The sequence below is a fragment of the Alligator sinensis genome, unplaced genomic scaffold, assembly GCF_000455745.1.
Source record: "Alligator sinensis unplaced genomic scaffold, ASM45574v1 scaffold76_1, whole genome shotgun sequence".
Taxonomy (NCBI): domain Eukaryota; kingdom Metazoa; phylum Chordata; order Crocodylia; family Alligatoridae; genus Alligator; species Alligator sinensis.
The window spans coordinates 1,943,874-1,961,662 of NW_005841865.1; the positions used below are offsets into that span (position 1 = coordinate 1,943,874).

General features: G+C 47.3%; 1 protein-coding gene across 1 annotated transcript in view; it reads right to left on the reverse strand.

Moving 5' to 3' along the window:
- RBPJL (recombination signal binding protein for immunoglobulin kappa J region like) overlaps positions 1-15,332 on the reverse strand; it is a 16,661-nt gene extending 1,329 nt beyond the window's left edge. Inside the window, exons 1-10 of the mRNA XM_006016718.2 lie at positions 15,322-15,332; positions 14,494-14,619; positions 12,055-12,125; positions 10,569-10,684; positions 6,263-6,437; positions 5,259-5,396; positions 3,738-3,847; positions 2,264-2,404; positions 1,603-1,758; positions 179-282 (exon numbers count right to left, since the gene is read on the reverse strand). Of these exons, the coding sequence (XP_006016780.1) occupies positions 179-282; positions 1,603-1,758; positions 2,264-2,404; positions 3,738-3,847; positions 5,259-5,396; positions 6,263-6,437; positions 10,569-10,684; positions 12,055-12,125; positions 14,494-14,619; positions 15,322-15,332 (1,148 nt within the window). The remainder of the gene's footprint in view (positions 1-178; positions 283-1,602; positions 1,759-2,263; positions 2,405-3,737; positions 3,848-5,258; positions 5,397-6,262; positions 6,438-10,568; positions 10,685-12,054; positions 12,126-14,493; positions 14,620-15,321) is intronic.
- Between the last annotated feature and the right edge of the window lie 2,457 nt (positions 15,333-17,789).

The window sequence follows — 17,789 nt, forward strand, 5'->3', positions numbered from 1 at the left end:
CAGGAATGTTCAGCTGAAAGGCCCAACCACAGCAAAGCTCCTTGGAAGGCTGAGGGATCTTAAAAAAACGATCCCAAATGCAGCCTTTAGGAACAGGGACATTTTCACCTCACCCACACATCTGCCCATTTTCTTCCTATGTTCAATGCCATCTTGCCTATGTGGTTTGTTGCATTACCTGTACATGGTCTCAGCTTCCACATCCCCAAACCAGACCTTCAGGTTTGCATGGAAATACTCGCCCTGCACCTCCAGCATGGCCACGTCCCCTCCACCAGTCAGCTGTGACAACCAGAGCACACAGCAAGGGTTACACGTGGCACAGGGTGTTTGAGCTAACCTTCAGGCCACATATGCACCTGGATGGTAGGCCTGTGTGAAGCAGCTAGTATAAGCTTCGGATTCAGCCGATTGGGGGAAAATGATTCAATTCGGGGTGATTCGAATCACTGCCCTGATTCGATTCAGCTGAATCTGATTCGGAGATTCGGCAGTAGCTGAATCTCTGAATCAGCCAGGCCAGGCCTATCTTCCACCCCTCTCCTAGCCCGACAAGCCCACCCCAGATCCCAGCACTTGGGGCAAAAAACAGCCCTGGCTCAGCAGGTGCTGCTGGGTGGGGGGCGATCTCCACTGCCCCCCACTGCCCCACGCTGCGTGGGGGGCTCTGCATGAGCCACCCAACCCCTCCCTTGCTCCCCCAACCCCCTCACGGGCATCCCGCCCAGGCCAGCTCTAGCTCGTTAAGAAAAAACACCTGAAGAGACCCCGGGACTCACTGCTCCTGCCGGCAGGGGCGATCCCTGCTGCCCCACTGCCCCGCATCAGGTGGGGGCTCTGCACCAGGAGCGGGGAGTCCAGGGGCTTCTCTCCGCTTTTTTTTTTTCTTAAAGGGCCAGAGCCCTGGCCGATGGGACAGCTGGGGGGGGGTGTTGAGGGGGCTCATGCAGAGCCCCCCATGCAGCATGGGGCACTGGGGGCAGCTGGGATTGCCCCCTGCCCAACAGCACCTGGTGTGGCAGGGGTCCCCCCATGGTCCCCTCCCCCACCCCTAGTACTTCCTAGTGCTTCCTCCTGCAGCCACCGGGGACTGCCCGAATCATCAAAGCTCTCTGAATCTTTGTCAAAGATTCAGAGAGCTTTGAATAGATTTGAACCTTTAAATTGGTCCCCTGATTCAATTCAGATTCAGCCACCAAATCGTGCTGAATCTCCTCCAAATCGAATCACCACCCAAAGCTTCGCACAGCCCTAGTGGATGGTTCCTGCCTTGAAGGCAAAACACAGCAGTGGCTCCAGGAGAGGAGAGCAGAGCCCTGAAGAAAGATACTCCCAGAGCTTGTGTGGGAAGGGCGGTACTGGGAAAAAATTAAGCCGTTAATAGCTCCAGTTACTGGGTGGGAGGAGACAGATCAGCATATTGATCCTTCAGATCATCTGTGACAAATCTGCTCAGCTTATGTGCCCAGAGGGCAGCACAGGGCAACAAGCCCTGAGGCAAAGAATAAGGGGCACATGCAGAGGTGGTGGCTTGGATTCCTAGCTGTGGTAAGCAGGGTTACTACAACAGCCCTGGGCTAAGAGCAGAAGTCCTCCCCATACCTGCAGGGTGGTTATGAGTGGGACAGGGCTCACAAGGTCCTGAATACAGGCCAGGCTGTCGCTGAAGGTGTATTCCACAGTCTCTGTTCCAATGATTGTCCAGCAGGAGCCATCATTCAGCAGCTCACGGTTTGCTTCCTTTGGGCATGGAGATGCCTGCACAGAGTCTCCCATCACCATGCATGTTGAGGCAGTGAGGATAGGGGGCTGGGGACCAGGACTGTGCCCCTTTGGGAAGTCACACCACTTCCCTGTGGTTCACTTGCTCCATCAGGAAATGGAGATGATAACGCTCACTCTTTGCATGTAGTTGGAGGTGAACTGCAGATGCTATCTGCCCTGCCTTTGAGAGGATCACCCAGGAGCTTAGTCCCATGATGTGGATGGAGTGAGGGGGAAGCTGTGTGGATATGGGGTGACAGGTAAAGTTTGGGCAAGCCCACCACGGGCAGGGAGGCTTGATGGACATCACCACACAATGGCTCCCATGTTGCCTAAATTGATTAATATAATTTGGGAGTTGAGGGGGTTTCTGTTCATTTTAAGGCCCCCAAGTGATGAAGTCAGCAGCAAGTAACAAGAGAGAGAGGAGCTGGACCTGAGGGTGCTTGGTCACCTTAGAACCAGGACAGTTCCTCACGGGCTGCCTACACGGCACTACCTGGAACTGGATCACTTTCTCCGTCGAGAGGCACAAGTACATCCCATCACTGCCCTGGAACTGGAACGCGCACTTGTGGAGCTGGGAGATGGGCTCATCCACATCCAGCAGGGCATACTGCTTGGTGACTTTCCGAATGATCTGCGGGGAGCAGGCCCAGATTGGTTGACTGACAGCAGCAGGGAGCTGCTCAGTAAACACGTTTAACCTTTTGTGTGAACTCAACAAAGAAAGCAATGTGAGGCTGGTGGTATGACCTCCCAGCCCCCTCCTTTCATTCTCTGGGATGGACATGGCGCCAAGGCAGTACCTGCCATTGCCATAGCCCTCCCTTTGCTACTGTTCCCAGACAGTCTGCACTGTGCTCCAAGTGACCAGCCCAAAGTGCATGCTTGGACTTGTGCTCTGCACAGACCACACTTCATTGCTGCAGGTGAGGGCAGCTGCAACCTGTTCCATTATATGCTACTACTGTGGATCCCTGGCTGGGCAAAGTGGGGGCATTGAACCAAAGGTAGAAGCAGAAACCAAAGGGATATCCCACAGATCCTTGCCTGGGAAAAGAAACCAAAGTCTATGCTTCCCTGCATAGAGGGTAAGTGACTATACTACCAGCTCCCCCGGGACATATGTCACAGAGCCACAAGGAACACCCTGAGTCCATGACTGCAACCCGCACATCTGCCATGCCTGCCCATGTAGATGATGGGGGCGGGGGGGAGTTTGTTTTTGGGTTTTTTTTAAAGAAATTTTTCATGTTCCAAGCCAAATCAGCCAAATTAAGTCCAAATCCATGAGTCAGACTAGTACCACAAGTGGCCCTACAACCGGCAAACATCCTCCACCCCCACCAGGGGCCTCAGATATTTCCAAAGTCCCTTGGCAGGCATCCAATGTGCAGGCCCACGCTCAGAGGCTTGGGGCTCAGATGCCCCCAAGCTTCACCTGCCCTCAGCTATATGGCTGCAGGAGCAAGTTAGGGAGGAGCCTCCCATTTCCATAAAATGGATTTTAAGCCCCAGCACCTCAGTGGGTACTAAACCATGCCAGAAGAACAGTTATCCCAGAGAGGGTTTAACGAAAACTGCCTTCATGGACCCAGATACATGGTGTTTCCCTTGCCAGGTAAGTATGTAGATGAAGTGACTAGTCAACCACAACTGGGCAATGCAATGGCAAGGTTAAATGCTGAATACCTGCCCACCCCTCATCCCCTCTCCTTGCTGGCCGTGGACACCTGAGGGCGAGCTTCAGAACAAGGAGGTGAGTGCTACAGCAAGCACAGGGCAAACCAGCTGTCCAGGGGAGGAGTTTGTCACAGCCCATGCCTGCTTGAGTTAAGGAGCAGCTTGCTTGTCCTGTCTGGGAACTGAAGCCAATGGTGAGTAGTATCATGTGTTTGCTCAGACCCACGCAGCCAAAGCTTTGAGCGTGGGCTGCTGCTTCTTGAGTCTGAATCTCTTCCGAGCCTTACCAGGGGAGGCAGCATGACGCCGGTAGCTGTGCAGATGAGCTGAACTACTGAGCCGTAGCGAACGTACCCTTCCCGCAGAGGGAACTCACCCTGGATGCAGTGCTCATCGGCTTCCCATGGAGAGAAAAGGAGGCAGAGTTACCAACCATGAGAAGAGAGCAGCTTCTTGTGGCATAGCTACATTAACATATTAGAAGGGAATGATTCTTGTCTCCCCAGAGAGCCTGCTGTCATTGAGGGCAAGGGTTTCTCTGGACACTTTCCAGGCAGCCACAGACTGTCCTAGTATGAAGTGCAATAACTTTTGTGGGCAATCCAGAATAAGGCTCTGGACAGATTAACTGTTTAAACTAGCATGAAAAAGTAGTGGAGAAATCACAGTCCCCTGAACTGGGGTAACATTGGCTGCTCCATTGAAGAATTACTTCTGAAAGAATCAGAGGTGGCATTGCCCCAGGGATGGAGGGAAACACAGAACCTTGTACCCAGCAGGCAGAAGTCCCCTGAGATTCCCGAATGTCGCATGGGGCACTGGGATGACTAAGTGATGCCTCCAAATTCAAAAACAGGGAAGACTGGGATGTATCCCATTTCATGCAAAATAGAGCTGGCCATCAGTCTTTGGACACATTGCCCAAACAGGCACAGCTTGAGCTGCCCTTGTCCAAGACCACTGAAAACAGTAGGTGTCTTTTCATTGATCTCAGAGGGTATTGGAGCAGGCCCCTAAGGAGGAAATGGCTTTGGGATTTGGAGATGGGTGGTGAGGACTCAACTCAAACTACTTCTTTGGGAAAGAGATACTGGGTGGAAGTGCTAAGACAGGCCCAGGGGAGAGCAAGAGACGGGGCAGGGGTTGTTGCTGCATCTGTGCACTTCTGTGTGACACAGTAACAAACAGGAGCTAAGGCAGCAAAGTGACAGCAGGCAACCTGGAGGAAGCTGCTCCTCCTCTGGCACAGAAGGAGGATGACCCATGTGCCTGGGAGTGCCAGTAGCAGGTATCTGAGAAACCACCAAAGACAGACACTGCCATCTCTCGTCATTGCATCTCCGCAGTATCTGAGTTCCTCCCCCATGGGAGTCAGGGCAATGCCAATATAGCCATTTTATAGCACTAAGGTGCAGAGAGGCTAAATGACTTGCCCAGGCTTTCACAGATAATCTGAGAAGGAGCAAAACAATGAGCCCAAGTCTTGCAGACTAACATCCCGAGTGATGAACTATCCTATACCCAACAGAACTCAGTTTGCAGGGAAGGGAGCACAATGGCCTGTAGAGGCCCTGAGGGCCTGCTGGAAGCTGGCCTCAGAGATTCATGGGATTTAGGAAAAAGGGCACTTAGTGACCTGTGATTGTGACACTGAATATCAGTTCAGTTCATTATCCAGGTGCTTGGTTGGCCAGATCCATCCCTGCCATTAAAGGCTACAGTTCCAGTGGCTCTGCTGATGTGCATCCCTTTACACCACCATGCATGTGGCCCCCCATGTGCTCTGCAGAACACATCAACTTGCTCACCCAGGTGGAGTGTAAATGCTGCCCACTGCCTTGCACTGGCGATGAAAGCGCCGCCTTCTACAGACAGGTAGCGGGTGCTGACTGTCTGGGAGCGCAGGCGGTTAAAGAGGGAAACCTTAGACCCAGATGAGATGCACACTGCAGAACAACAGACAGACAGACAGACAGACAGAAAGACTATAGCATTAGTGCTGCAGCATTAAATGCACTTGAACCAGCATCGGCTCTGGAGGGATTTTGTCCAAATGCCAGAATATGGCTGAGGTAATTGATAGCTGCATAGTGCATATGCCAGTGACTGCTCTGCATGCAATGTGTCCTTCCTTTCCCCTGGAATGCTACTGTCTGGTTGGAGACTAGGGATGAAATATGCACTAGCAAATCATCTGGTTAAACATCTGGTTCTGTCAGGAGTCATGGTGAGCATGCATGAGTGGGACCCATGAGGGCAAGAACATCTTGAAGAACCTCGTGGACTGTAAGGTAAGTAGCTGTCTTTTCCCTTCTCTGCTGAAATGTTGTAATTGCTTTGAGACCAGACTAGCTACCTACTCTATGAAGTGGTCACTTTTTCTTACCCTAAGTGATATTTGCTTACCCTCCATGCATTTTTCATGTTGGGCTTTTGTAATGGGTGGCCAACCTGTGTGTACAGAACGCTGAACAGAAAGATTGCCAGAGCTTGATACATTCAATAGAAATACACCCCAATCCATTCTTCCTTCCATTGGCTTTGGAAAGGCCTGTATTGCATAGCTGACTTTCCTAGCAGTAGAAACACTGTGAAGAAATCATGTGATGGTGTCTGGGTTCCTTTACACCAGGATCTGATTTTCCTACAGCACCTGAAACCAGTGTTCAGGGATTAGCTACCCAGCTAATCAGCAAGCTGCAATAGGACTTGCTCCTGCAACAGCACAACATGGGAAGTAACAAGAAAACCACTATTCTCAGCCCTTCACCCATTAGCTCCCATGGCTGAGTCTGCCTGCCCAGCTACTTACAATCTGTGTTCTTCAGAGACTGCTTCTTTTGAGAGGGCTTGGAGATCACTTTGATCAGCTTGCTGTGGAAAGTGCCGATCTCTTGCCCATTGCTGAAGAAAAGCTTCAGAACCAGCCGGAAGTGTTTCCGCTTGTCAGCATCTGAGATGTAGAGTGCCTTGGCACAGCTGAACTCCTGTGAATAGCAAAGGGCTATTGCTAGACAGCAGAGGCTGCATTTGGAGCCTTTGGCCTAATGTCACTAAAGACATGTCAACATGAAGCTCAGTTACCTAGCTGAATTAGTAGCAGCCCTTTCAACTGCAGATTTCTTTAGCTGTGGCTGGTGGATTTTATTTGCTGGGGAGGTGACAGCCTGGCCAATAGCACTGATTAGATGCTGGTTTAGCATAGCAGATCCCCTTAAACTCATATTTTTTACTCATGTGACTCTCATACTATTTTCCTAAAATTCCTACTGGACTGGGGCAAGGGGCCTGACTGAGCAGAGACTGACACTGACTGTTAGGCATGGTTAGGGAACTTATTGTGGTTATGGAGACCTTGAGGTTCCTAGGCATTGCAGTGGTGGGCACAGCTTTTAACATTAGTAATCATTATTATTCATATTACAGTAGCACCGGGTAGGAGTGTCACTCAGGGACTGAGTCTCACTAAACTAGGTGCTGTCCAAACAGAGCAAACACAGTCCCTTCCCTAAATGCTTACAGTCTGTGCTGCAAATGGTTTACTGATGGACAGGGCACTTTTTGGACAAATAAGACCCAATCTTCTCAGGAGGGAGCTTACCATATTTAGATTAGGGAATCTACGGCCCTTCACAGGCAGGAGCTGTGGATCTAGCCGCCTTTCTATCATAAGGAATTGTGTCAAATTAGCTGGTCATGTTTTAAGTGGAGGAACTTTGAAGCGATGAAACAAGCAAACACACAAAAACCTGCAGAATTGTACAAAAGTTGTCACTGTTTCACTCCAAACTATTTTGCTTCCTGGAGTGTTCCACTTTGCCTTGAAATATTAGCCTGGTGACAGGTTCAAGGTTTTCTTGCTTCCATAAAATGTCACATGAAAACCAGCAAATCCACTTCCCTGTGAAACTTCACACTGAAACAGAAGTGCACTACAATGGAACGGGCTATGTTTTAAATACTTTTGTGGGTGTTTAAAGGCACACTGCGTAGAGAAAGACTGAAAACAGTCAGTAAGCACATCTACATGAGATGCTACTGCGCAGTTGCATTGCCAGGCACTAACTGTGACATGATACTACTGTGCAGTAGTAATGAGCTACTGTGCGGTAGCTCATTGCTACTGTGCAGTATCATCAGAAAAAAACCATGTGGCGACAGTACTATGCAGCAATGGCGGGTACTGCACAGTCATTTAGTACTAGCTTATGTCTGCTGCTCACATAGTCCACCGCTTGTGTAGACATGGCCAGTGTGTGTGTGTGTGTATTCTCCCCTCCCATCTATCTAACTCTCTGTCTATCCATTTGTCAGAGACTTTTAGAATAAGCCGAGTCCTATAAACATGCGTGAATATGCTGAACCTTACATACATGAATTACTCCTGCTGGATTAACTGCAAGGTTGAGCATATGAAAATTGTAGGAGTGAAGCCTTAGGTGGTAAGTTCTTTGGGACAAAACTTGGATCTTCCAATGTGCATGAAAAGTACCCAGCACAAGGAAGCCCTGATTACAAACTGCAGTATTATGAAGAGAAGGAAAATGACCACAAGACTCCCTTTCATTTCTGACAAAATACAAAGGCATAGGGTCAGGCAAGCAATTTATGCAGCAAAGCAGCCCACACCAGAGTCTTCTCAGTGGGAGCATAACAGAACCACTAAATCACCAGTGCAATTTTTACTTATCCAAAGGCCCCGGTAGAGTTACAGGACCATGTATACATATCCTGTGCTGTGTATACATATATACATATACATACATAGATACATATCCTATGTAAAGACATAATAAGGCCTGTGCCTGCCCAAGAAAGTGTAGTTTAAATCATACTCTCACTTTAAAGCATTTTGACCCAGTGAGGGACCCCTTCATGTGGCTGTAGTGCTGGGAAGCTCTCTGGGGGCTCCAGGCACTAGATGACAGTTCTTTCTTGTCTTTCCTGGTGTGCTTTGGATTTTCAGAAAGAACTGTCCACAGTCCTCTGTTCAGTGTGCATTTACAATGAATCTAAACACAATCCCAGGAGACAAGTCTTCCATCACCAGGCATCAGTGCCACATAGCAGTGCCTGCTATGTCCACCTAAGGAAATGTGTGGCCAGATAAAGCCTCTCCCACTCGGACATAATGATGTCTATTCAAAGGCACTATAGGTTCATTTAAAAGGGCAAATGATTGGCGATGTTATTACAGGTGGAACGAAGAGCTCAGGAATGGCAGAGGCTTTGTTGACATAGGGGTAAGAGAATTCCAAATGGAAATGAATGTTCACATGTGATTTACCCAACATAACATGGGAATTCTCCCTAGGTTTACAGTTTCCCAGGCATCTTGGCGTTCTTTCTGTACTGATATGCCTTGCTCTAGCTGTAACGAAAGGCATTGCAAACACAAAGGTCCTTTTTGTAATGTTTCTGGCCCACCTCAGATCCCACATTCTTTGGAGACCTAAGATAATGCTTTATATTTTTCCCTATAAGGACATGCCAAGTTATGGCTCCAGCTCTTGAAGTTTGGGACAAGCTGGTGTTTTCTTTAGCTGTTTATCTGTAATTGAAACACACTTTTATTTTGTGATGTGTTGCATTGCTGTTCATCAGGAGACTACCATGGGCTGGGAAAGCTGTGTAATCCCTGGCACACTGCCAGCCACAGGGACTGGGGAACCAAAGAGTCAGCAATGAAGAAAGATAGGTTTCTTTGCAAGCCATGAGAGCCTGTCTGACATTTCTGGCTGCCACATGTGCCACAGGATGATGGCAGAGTGAGAGAGAAGGAGATTGATTTATAAGGAGGGAAAAAAGCAACATCAAGAGGAAAATGGGAGAGAACCAAGAGACTTTACAAAGCTGAACTTCCTTAAGGCTGCAGCAAGCATCCAAACATCCAAACAACTCCTACATTGTCCAGAAAACTAGAGCTGTCCCATCAGGCTAGAAGTCTCAAGAGAAGCACAGGTGAGTGTTGCCTGCAGGAAAGGGAGGCAGAACCATAGGGACACTTGAATTCTGCTGCTACTCTACTAATCTGTAAGCAGTAGGTTTCGTCCTGGGTCGGCTTAGGAGGTTGGTCTGATTCTCTAACCCCTGGGCAGGTAGTAAAATACTCTGCAAGTAATGAAATGCCTGCTCATCCCACCAGCAGGAGAGTACTGTAAGGCTTAGGTTTTGTAATCAGATCTACTCATTGCCACCTTGCCTAGACAAGACGTGTGTCACCTGCATCTGCCAGTTGATAACAGGATATTAGAGCAGGACTAATCAAGTGCTCAGGTAAGACAGGGAAGACTTTTACAGTCTGTTAGATGCTAGGTAGATGAGCCAAGGAATAGCTTGGCTGCACTGGTCTCAGCTGGCAGTCTGTTCCACCTAACCCAGGCAGCAGGCACTGGAACAGCCGCTCACCTCCAAGCCAGGATGCATTACCTGAGCTGCTGTGGCCTGAAAGTTGCCTTCTTCTGCCTGAGCAGCTGGGCACAAATGTGAGCTGATCTCTACTGGAAAAAAACACTCTTTTGCACAAGTAATGGCTAGCAGCTTCTTCCCATATACTGTAGCAGATACCCAGCCAGCCAGGATGGCTCTGCTTGCTGCCAGATTGCAAGATCTTTGGGACAGAAGCTGCCTTTTTGTTCTGTGCTTGGACAAAGCCCGGTACAATGAAGTTCTGATCTATGGTTGGGCCTTAAATTAATATCCACTGCACACTGCTTTCCTGGGACAGAATAGGGCATTTGGGCAAAAGGCCCCTTTCCTCCAAAGCTGCAGGTCCTTAGCACCCCACTTTCCACAGCATGGGCACCTCCCTCCCCTAGAGCACAACTCTTGCTCTGAAAAGAAGCCAGTGGAGACAGGAGCTGCCTGACCCTACACCCCTATGAGCACTCAGAGCTGAAAGTGGCATGAAGTCCTGGCTGCTCTATATGAATGGTCTGTGCAGTGCTCCAGCCCTAAAGCAGAGAGGCTTGGGAAGTGATGCTTTCCCAAAGTGACTGCTACAGTGTCCCATTCTCTTTTGGAAAATGGCTTATAGGTAAACCACGCATGCCCTGGAGGAGTTGTGAGAGCATGCATGCAGTAGGGAGGAGCTGTTCATGGCACAGGGCTTTACTTACCTTGGAGTCAGGCTGTTCCTCAAAGTTCAGTTTCTGGGTCTCCAAATGGCTGCTGCCCACACTGTCGAGTCCCATGTATCCACACACCCTGAAACCAGCCTCTCCAAGATTACTCGCTGGAAATGAGAAGGAGAAACATTCTCTTATGAGAAAACTGGATATGCCAGGACTACTCTCCTCTCTCTTGTTCTTCTACTCCAACCCCCTTCTTTTCCTCAAACCTCTAGCATTCCTGATCCTCCTTCACCCAGGCCTCTGCCTCTGCATATTCCCAACCTCTTTTGTCTTTGTATATTCTCTCCCATGTCTATCCCACACTCCTGTCACTAGACACATTCCAACGGCCCCTGGTTTTACAGTGTTACTATCATATGTGCATATGCTGCCCACACGTATACACAATACTCTGCAGGGACAGGAGAGAGATGCCCTGAGCCTTTGAAAACCACACTGGGGATCTGCCAAGCTGTTAATGTCACAATCTAAAATGCCCACCTGAAAACACCTCTGCAACCATTGTCCTTCCCTCCTGCCAGCCCAAATTAACTTGCTGCTGTCACTTGTGTGTTTGACAGTAGTTCAGTTCATGTGGTCTCTGGAGAAGGGATTATAGCTGAAATTCTGGCTCTTTTGAAGTCGTTGGCAAAACTCCCCTGGCCTTCACTGATGCAAAAATTTGACTGTGTTATTTATTTATACATCTGCATGGTACCTTGTAACCTCTGGGGTGCTGGGTGTCAATAACAAAATAGGTGCTGCCACCCCCAGGGAGAGGTCTGCATGGGAGAAATGCTTTGCTTTGCCAAGAATCTGGGGAAGCAAACTCATTCTTTTGTCTTTCTAGCACTGAGAATGCCACCCCGTTCTACTGGCAACCAAGTGCAACATTTCCCAGGCTCTATGGCATTTCTGCCCTGCAGATGCTAATTATACTGTCATTATTCAGTACTTGTCATACAGTGTTCATAACCAGTGGGAAGACAGTAGCAATGATTTGACTTCTTCATGTATCAGAAGGGAGTGTGTCACATTTCCTCAGTCTGACACAGCTGTCCTGATGTGGCACTGTATGCAGACCCCTTTCAGCAAAGCCAGATTTTGCATGACCACTTTTCTGAGCCTGCTGTGGCAACAAATTTGGAGACTGTAGAATGGGTTGAAGTATGGGCTGCTTCTTCCTACAAACTCAGTACTGTGTTTCTGCCTCTTCCTAAAATACTGCTAATCCCCCAAACTCTGCCTTTTTCTGGGAGCATGCTGGAAGAGCTGAAGTGTTATATTGACCATCTCCTTTTGGTCTGTTTGAGTGTTTGAACTAAACATGCAGCTGTTTTGCACTGTTAGCGCCTGGGCACCCACATGTGAATGGGCCCCAAAATATGGGAGTTGCCATCATGGTGGAATGAGTACTTGACACCAACTTTCCCCACTCTGTCCTGAGTTCTGCTCATTGGGAACAGAGGAGCAGCAAGAGTCCTGCTCTTACCTTTCACTTGTTCCTGTTTTAGTTTCCATCCTGGTCCAGTCAGGTAAACGCAAGGTGGGGGGCAGAAAAACCTGATGAGACAAAGCAGCACCTTTGTTAACTGACTTGGACATTTAAATAAGGGGCTGTGCTCATTGGTGAGTGAGGATGCACATTCACTGCTTTAGAAAAGTGGATTTAGAAAATCCAGAGCATTGCCCTAACCTATTCACTTAAAGAAAGAGAGGAGGAAAAGGAGAAGACAGAAGCTGTTCCAGCATCCTTACCATCCTTATTAGCAGAGTTAGCTGTGCTGAGGCAGCTCTTTTAACATCTCCACCAGGCACTACAAACCAGCTACTTTCAGTGCCCTCCCCAGCACCTCCAGCCACAGCATCCAGACAACTCTGCCCAAGGCATTTGCTAGCAGCAGCCACATCTATCAGATCTTCTGTTTAGCTGAACACACTAACCCTGCTCCCTGGAAGATGGCTGAGGGGAATGCAAGGAAAGAAGCCTTGCGTTTTTCCCCCCCTAAATCAAGGGAGAATTTGTCATGGTGACTTTGGAATGTGGGCGTTTCAGCAGGTTGAGAACAGAGTTTGTATTCATAGCCAGATTATGAGACTAATGCAAATAAATCTATACCCAAAGTTTTGGAAACACATTTTCCTGTGTTTTATTTGGGTTTCCACTGTCTTTACATCCATGTGAATGGTACAGATTCATCTCATATTGATACTATATAAAATGTTAGGAATGAAAACACCAATATGGTGTGGTTTGAGATTTTGGGGCCTTAGAGTCCTTGGATCTGTATTTATTTAAATAAGCTAGCTACAGTGCAGAATGCTGAATCCCCTTAACCAGGAAAAATAGCATTAGCCCATTTAAACTTTAACCCAGAAGCTCTGGACCAGCTTGTTTTTAAGGTTTTGCTTCCCTCTTTCCTGCCAAACCCACTAAAACCTGCTTCCCAGCATCCTTTGCACAATATCTGAAGCAGGGGGGTGCCAGGGGTGTATTTTTGGTTAGCCTCAGTGACGCAGCAACTTCCCTCACTGGCACAGCATCTCCAGAGGATCACAATCCCATGGCTATTAGAGATGGTCCTAAACCAAAACTGCAGACCCACACTCCTCTGAACTCCAGGAGAGGCTGGGTCTCCATCTGCCTTTCAGAGCTGTCTCCCTTCTCTGTCATGCATAACATGAACAATTCCCAGCTTGTCCTTCAGATAAGTTTGGGACTGAGTGTGTATCCAAACTCTACAGCCTCATCCCACCTCTCTGAATATTATTTCCTGTGACAGAGAAAAGAAGGGAGTCAAGGAAAGCTACACCCCAGCCTCAGTTTGGGTCACTCACAGCATAACAGAGGGAGAGAAATGACTGTAAGGGAGGGAAATGAATGATAGAAAAAGGCAGAGAGTAGGAGAGGATAGCAAAGAGGAAAGAAGGTCTTCCACTGTTAAGTGGAGTGAGAAGAGCCCACTTGCAGGTGGCGCTCTGACTAGTGGTATGGGGGGAGACTGAAGTGGCCACTGGAGTCCCACAGATCCTCCAACCATTTATGACACAGCATTCAGGAGACCATCGAATCCAACCTCCTGCTCCAGGAAGGATCACCCTTCTTGAAACTATTCAAGTATCTGTCTAACCTGCTCTTAAAAATTTAGAAGGCTAGAGACTCCACAATCTCTCTAGGCCATCTGTTCCAATAACCTCCAATATCTACCCTCATCTGTTCCAATAATCACCTTTATCATAAGAAAGTTCTTCCTAATACCCAACCCAAATTTCCTACATTGCAATTTAAGACCGTTACTCCTTGTCTCGTCCCTGGCAGACACATAAAATAGTCTATCACCATCCTCTTTATAGTCACTCTTTATGTATTTGAAAACTGTTATCAGATTCCCCTCAGCCTTTTTTAATCTCCAGTCAATATAATTATTTAGAGTAATTCATCAATGTAAACAACAACAACAATAGTCTGGTGTTGATGAGTTGTCAATCTTTCATCTTGAGCTACGGATGAAGGGCCAAGGTGTTGTTGCAGTATGAAGATGCTTTCAAATAACAGCCTTTTGGAGACTCTGGACACTAACAGAAATGTCCAAGTCATTCAGGTGACCCATCTAAGTCCTTGGTAGGGTCTCCAGGGCACTAAGATAACTGAGCCTATTTTAGCCTTTTCTCTCTGTGTTCTTTTTAACTCTATTCTGATTGGTTGTTTGGAGATCTTCTCTTTTTTCCATTATTAATATTGGATCCATGAAGACTAACAGGTATACAGAATGGGATATAACAATGGAGTTATATTACTTTATCTGCTTTCTCTTAATGGAAACTCAAGGAAGTTTGAAAGGGAATTCGAAGTGGCTGTTTTTAGAGGGACTTTATAGAGATGTTATAAAGAAGGGTATGCAGGGCCTTGGGAGTTAGATAAATGGCCTACCTTTTTTCATTGCCATATGATTTCTGTGCAACTTTTGCATGCAATATCAGCACAGTCTGGTCAGCTGGAAGTTGCAGGTATCTGCGCACTCCATCTCGAAGCAGGTGATTTTGGTCTGGAATGGATCTAAAAGACAGTCCTGAGTCATATCATAGCCACTGGGACACACAGCTTTGCTGCTGACTACAACCAAGTCCTACCTTGGAACCACTCTAGAAAGCGAAGACAATGAGCACGTCTGCATGTAATGCCCTCCTATTCTCCACCCACCTGCACTCTGGTGGGCATGCTGTGCTCTGGCTAACATGTCACCTTGATAATACAACCTGTTATACATAGGTCATAGTCATGCCCGTCTCTGCCCAGCATTATGAAACCTGGTCTGTTCACTGCACTGTATGATATCGTACATACTAACAACAGACATTTTACCAGCAGTTTTGAGACAACTCCTTCACTCTGTCAGTGCTTCTACCAGCAAATAGGTTAGTGTCTTTGATGGGGAGCTGCCCTTTCAGTAAGACTTCTCACTCCCAGCAGGGGCCCCATTTAATAAAGCACAGCAGTACATGAAGAAGTCAGCTCTCTCATTAAGAAGCACTGGGAATCAGACCCATGCAAAGTTGTTGTAGGACAGACCCCACAATTAAATATCATTTGGTTAATTTAACAGCTGCTTTCCCTGGCCTTCAGAAGAGAGACTCTCACAGTTTACCGACACTCGTTCCCAGTACTTAGGAAAGTACTTGCCGTTCTTCCTCTCTTCCTAGGACTTTCAGTTCCTCCTCTCTGCCCTGTATTTATGCAGGCAGCGGCTGCCTGACTTACAATTCATTCATTTCTTTTCTTACATTTGGGTACTTGAAAATGCCAGTGCCAGATTTTCTGATGTGCTGGATCTGGACCTGGACCTGTCATATGCCCCTGTGCAAAGGGAATTAAAATGTTACCCTGTCAGAAGGGTGGCATTTTACACACGTTCGGCCTGGTGCTACTTAGTCAAGAATGGCCTATTTTATCTTTAATGATTTATTTCTCGTTGTCATTGACCATCATCATTATACTCTTGGTTACACTACACTGGAGCTGCCTGTCATGGAATGCATTCTGCCATTTCCTTTCATTTGAATGCACCCTTCTTATGTTGTATTTATTTTCCCCTCTCTCCCTGGTTCATTGTGAATATTTATGGTAGTGAATAATGAGCATGATTGGGGAGATGTTATTCTTGGAAGCAGGAGTGGGTATTTTGTTTCTGTCAGTGATTGCTGGTTGGAAATACCCCCATTGTGACCTAAGAGGAGAGGATCAAATCCTTATCTGGTGAAAGGAAAGGTGGTTCTGTTGATTCCAGTAGATTGGGGTGGGCAAAATGCGGCCTGGGGGTCAGATGTGGCCCACCAGGCCATTCTATGTGGCCCGTGGGGCCCCTAAAAAATTTAGAAAATTAATATTTATCTGCCCTGGGCTGCCTGTCATGCGGCTCTTGACGGCTTGCCAAAACTCAGTAAGCGGCCCTCTGCCCAAAATAATTGCCCGCCCCTGCAGTAAATTCACACTAGCTGCACACCTGGCCCACAGACTGCTAACATGGTAGGTTTATGCCTGATGTAAATCTCACAGCCTCACACTGTGCTCAACTATAACCTGAACCAAACATAGGCCATTTATTTTAGAAGAGGCTCCAGCCAGAGAAAAGTTACACAGCTAAGTGGCTTATGGGCACAGTGGAGATGTCTTGAGCTACTGTCTCATCTTCACAAGAGGTAAAACTCTGTTGAGCACAGCACCAGCCCCAGCCTGAGAAAATGGCCCATTTGATCCATCAAAACCTGACAAGTGGGAACAGAAGGCTTGGGATTGAATAGGCCCATGAGCCACTCACTACATGACAGGAAATACTGGAGAGGATGGGAACAGGAGCTGTCTGGGTAGGATCCTCCTCGTACTCCTGCTTGGGGAAAACATTCTCCAGCAGACGTCAGGAAGAAAGTCAATGGAGATCCTGCCCATTCCCCGAGAGCTACATATGAAAAGGCTGTGACTTCCTTATGTATTTTGTAGGAAAATGAAAATACTTGGGCATACTCCAAATACAGGGTTGTGTAGATAAATACCCATGCTATGTTCCTACATACAACCTGATAGACACAAATGGAGAGTTTTCAGATGCACAAGAAGGACAAATACTGAGCATCTTTAGTTTCTCATAGATGAAGAACTCATATGAAAACTGGATGGAAACAGTCTCCCAGTGTCTTACTCTGGGTTCTCCCACTGCTGCTGGGGTCATATATGATGTCACACCCAGCCAAATGGCTGCTTCATACAAGAGAGTTGAACATGCCAGCTGTGGTTACTTAAAACCTGTGTTTTGCAGTATATCTTCCAGTGGCTCTCTGGTGCAAAGAGCTTCTCACAGCTCAAACGCCCAAGTTTCATGGCTGTGAAAAAGGGGGAAAAACTGCCTCTAAAAACATGAGACGGTTTCCATATGAAAACCTTTTCAGACACTTCACCTGCCAATCCTGCACTTTTTGGTACAACACAAACCTATTGGAAAAGGGCATTGATCCTTACAGCTTTCAGTAGCAACATTACAGTAGGGATCAGACATGCAGCCATTCATACCAAGATTCATAGATTTATTATCTCATGCTACAGTGCTGATGCTATAAGTCAGAGACAACCTGGAGTCCTCTTTATCTGAGGTCTGCACCACAATAATTTTGCATTTTTGTACTCTACAGTCTTTTTCACCTTTGATTTGTAGTGGTCTCTAGGTCTCCTGTTCCCAGTGAATGATCACATATATTGTCCAAGATGTGTCACTCAGCTCTTCAACTGGTGTGAATCAGCATAGTTCTACTGAAGTCAATGAAGCAGCAGCAGAGGGACCTACCTACCAGCTAATAATATGACCCTCTTTTAGCTGATACAAGGCAGCTGCTAATGTTATCTGGGAAGTACAGGTTTTCAGTTGGCGATCCCAATCAGGACTGCAGAGCTTGAATTGGCAGATGTGTTGTTTCTACTGATGAAATAGATACGTGGACACCAACTGCAGATGCTTCCTCAGCCTGACTAAGGGTATTTATACCTGAAAGCTTGCAAAGAAGAATTTTTCCAGATATTGGAGTTGGTCTAATAAAAGATACCATATTTACCCAAAGAATCTTGTTTGCCACTTTATCAGCTTTCCCTGGATACTGATCAGTTGCTCCACCATAGCAGCAGTGCTTGCTTCCATCTGTCAAATGGCTTAATTTAACCATTGATAGCTGCTTGGCTGTTTA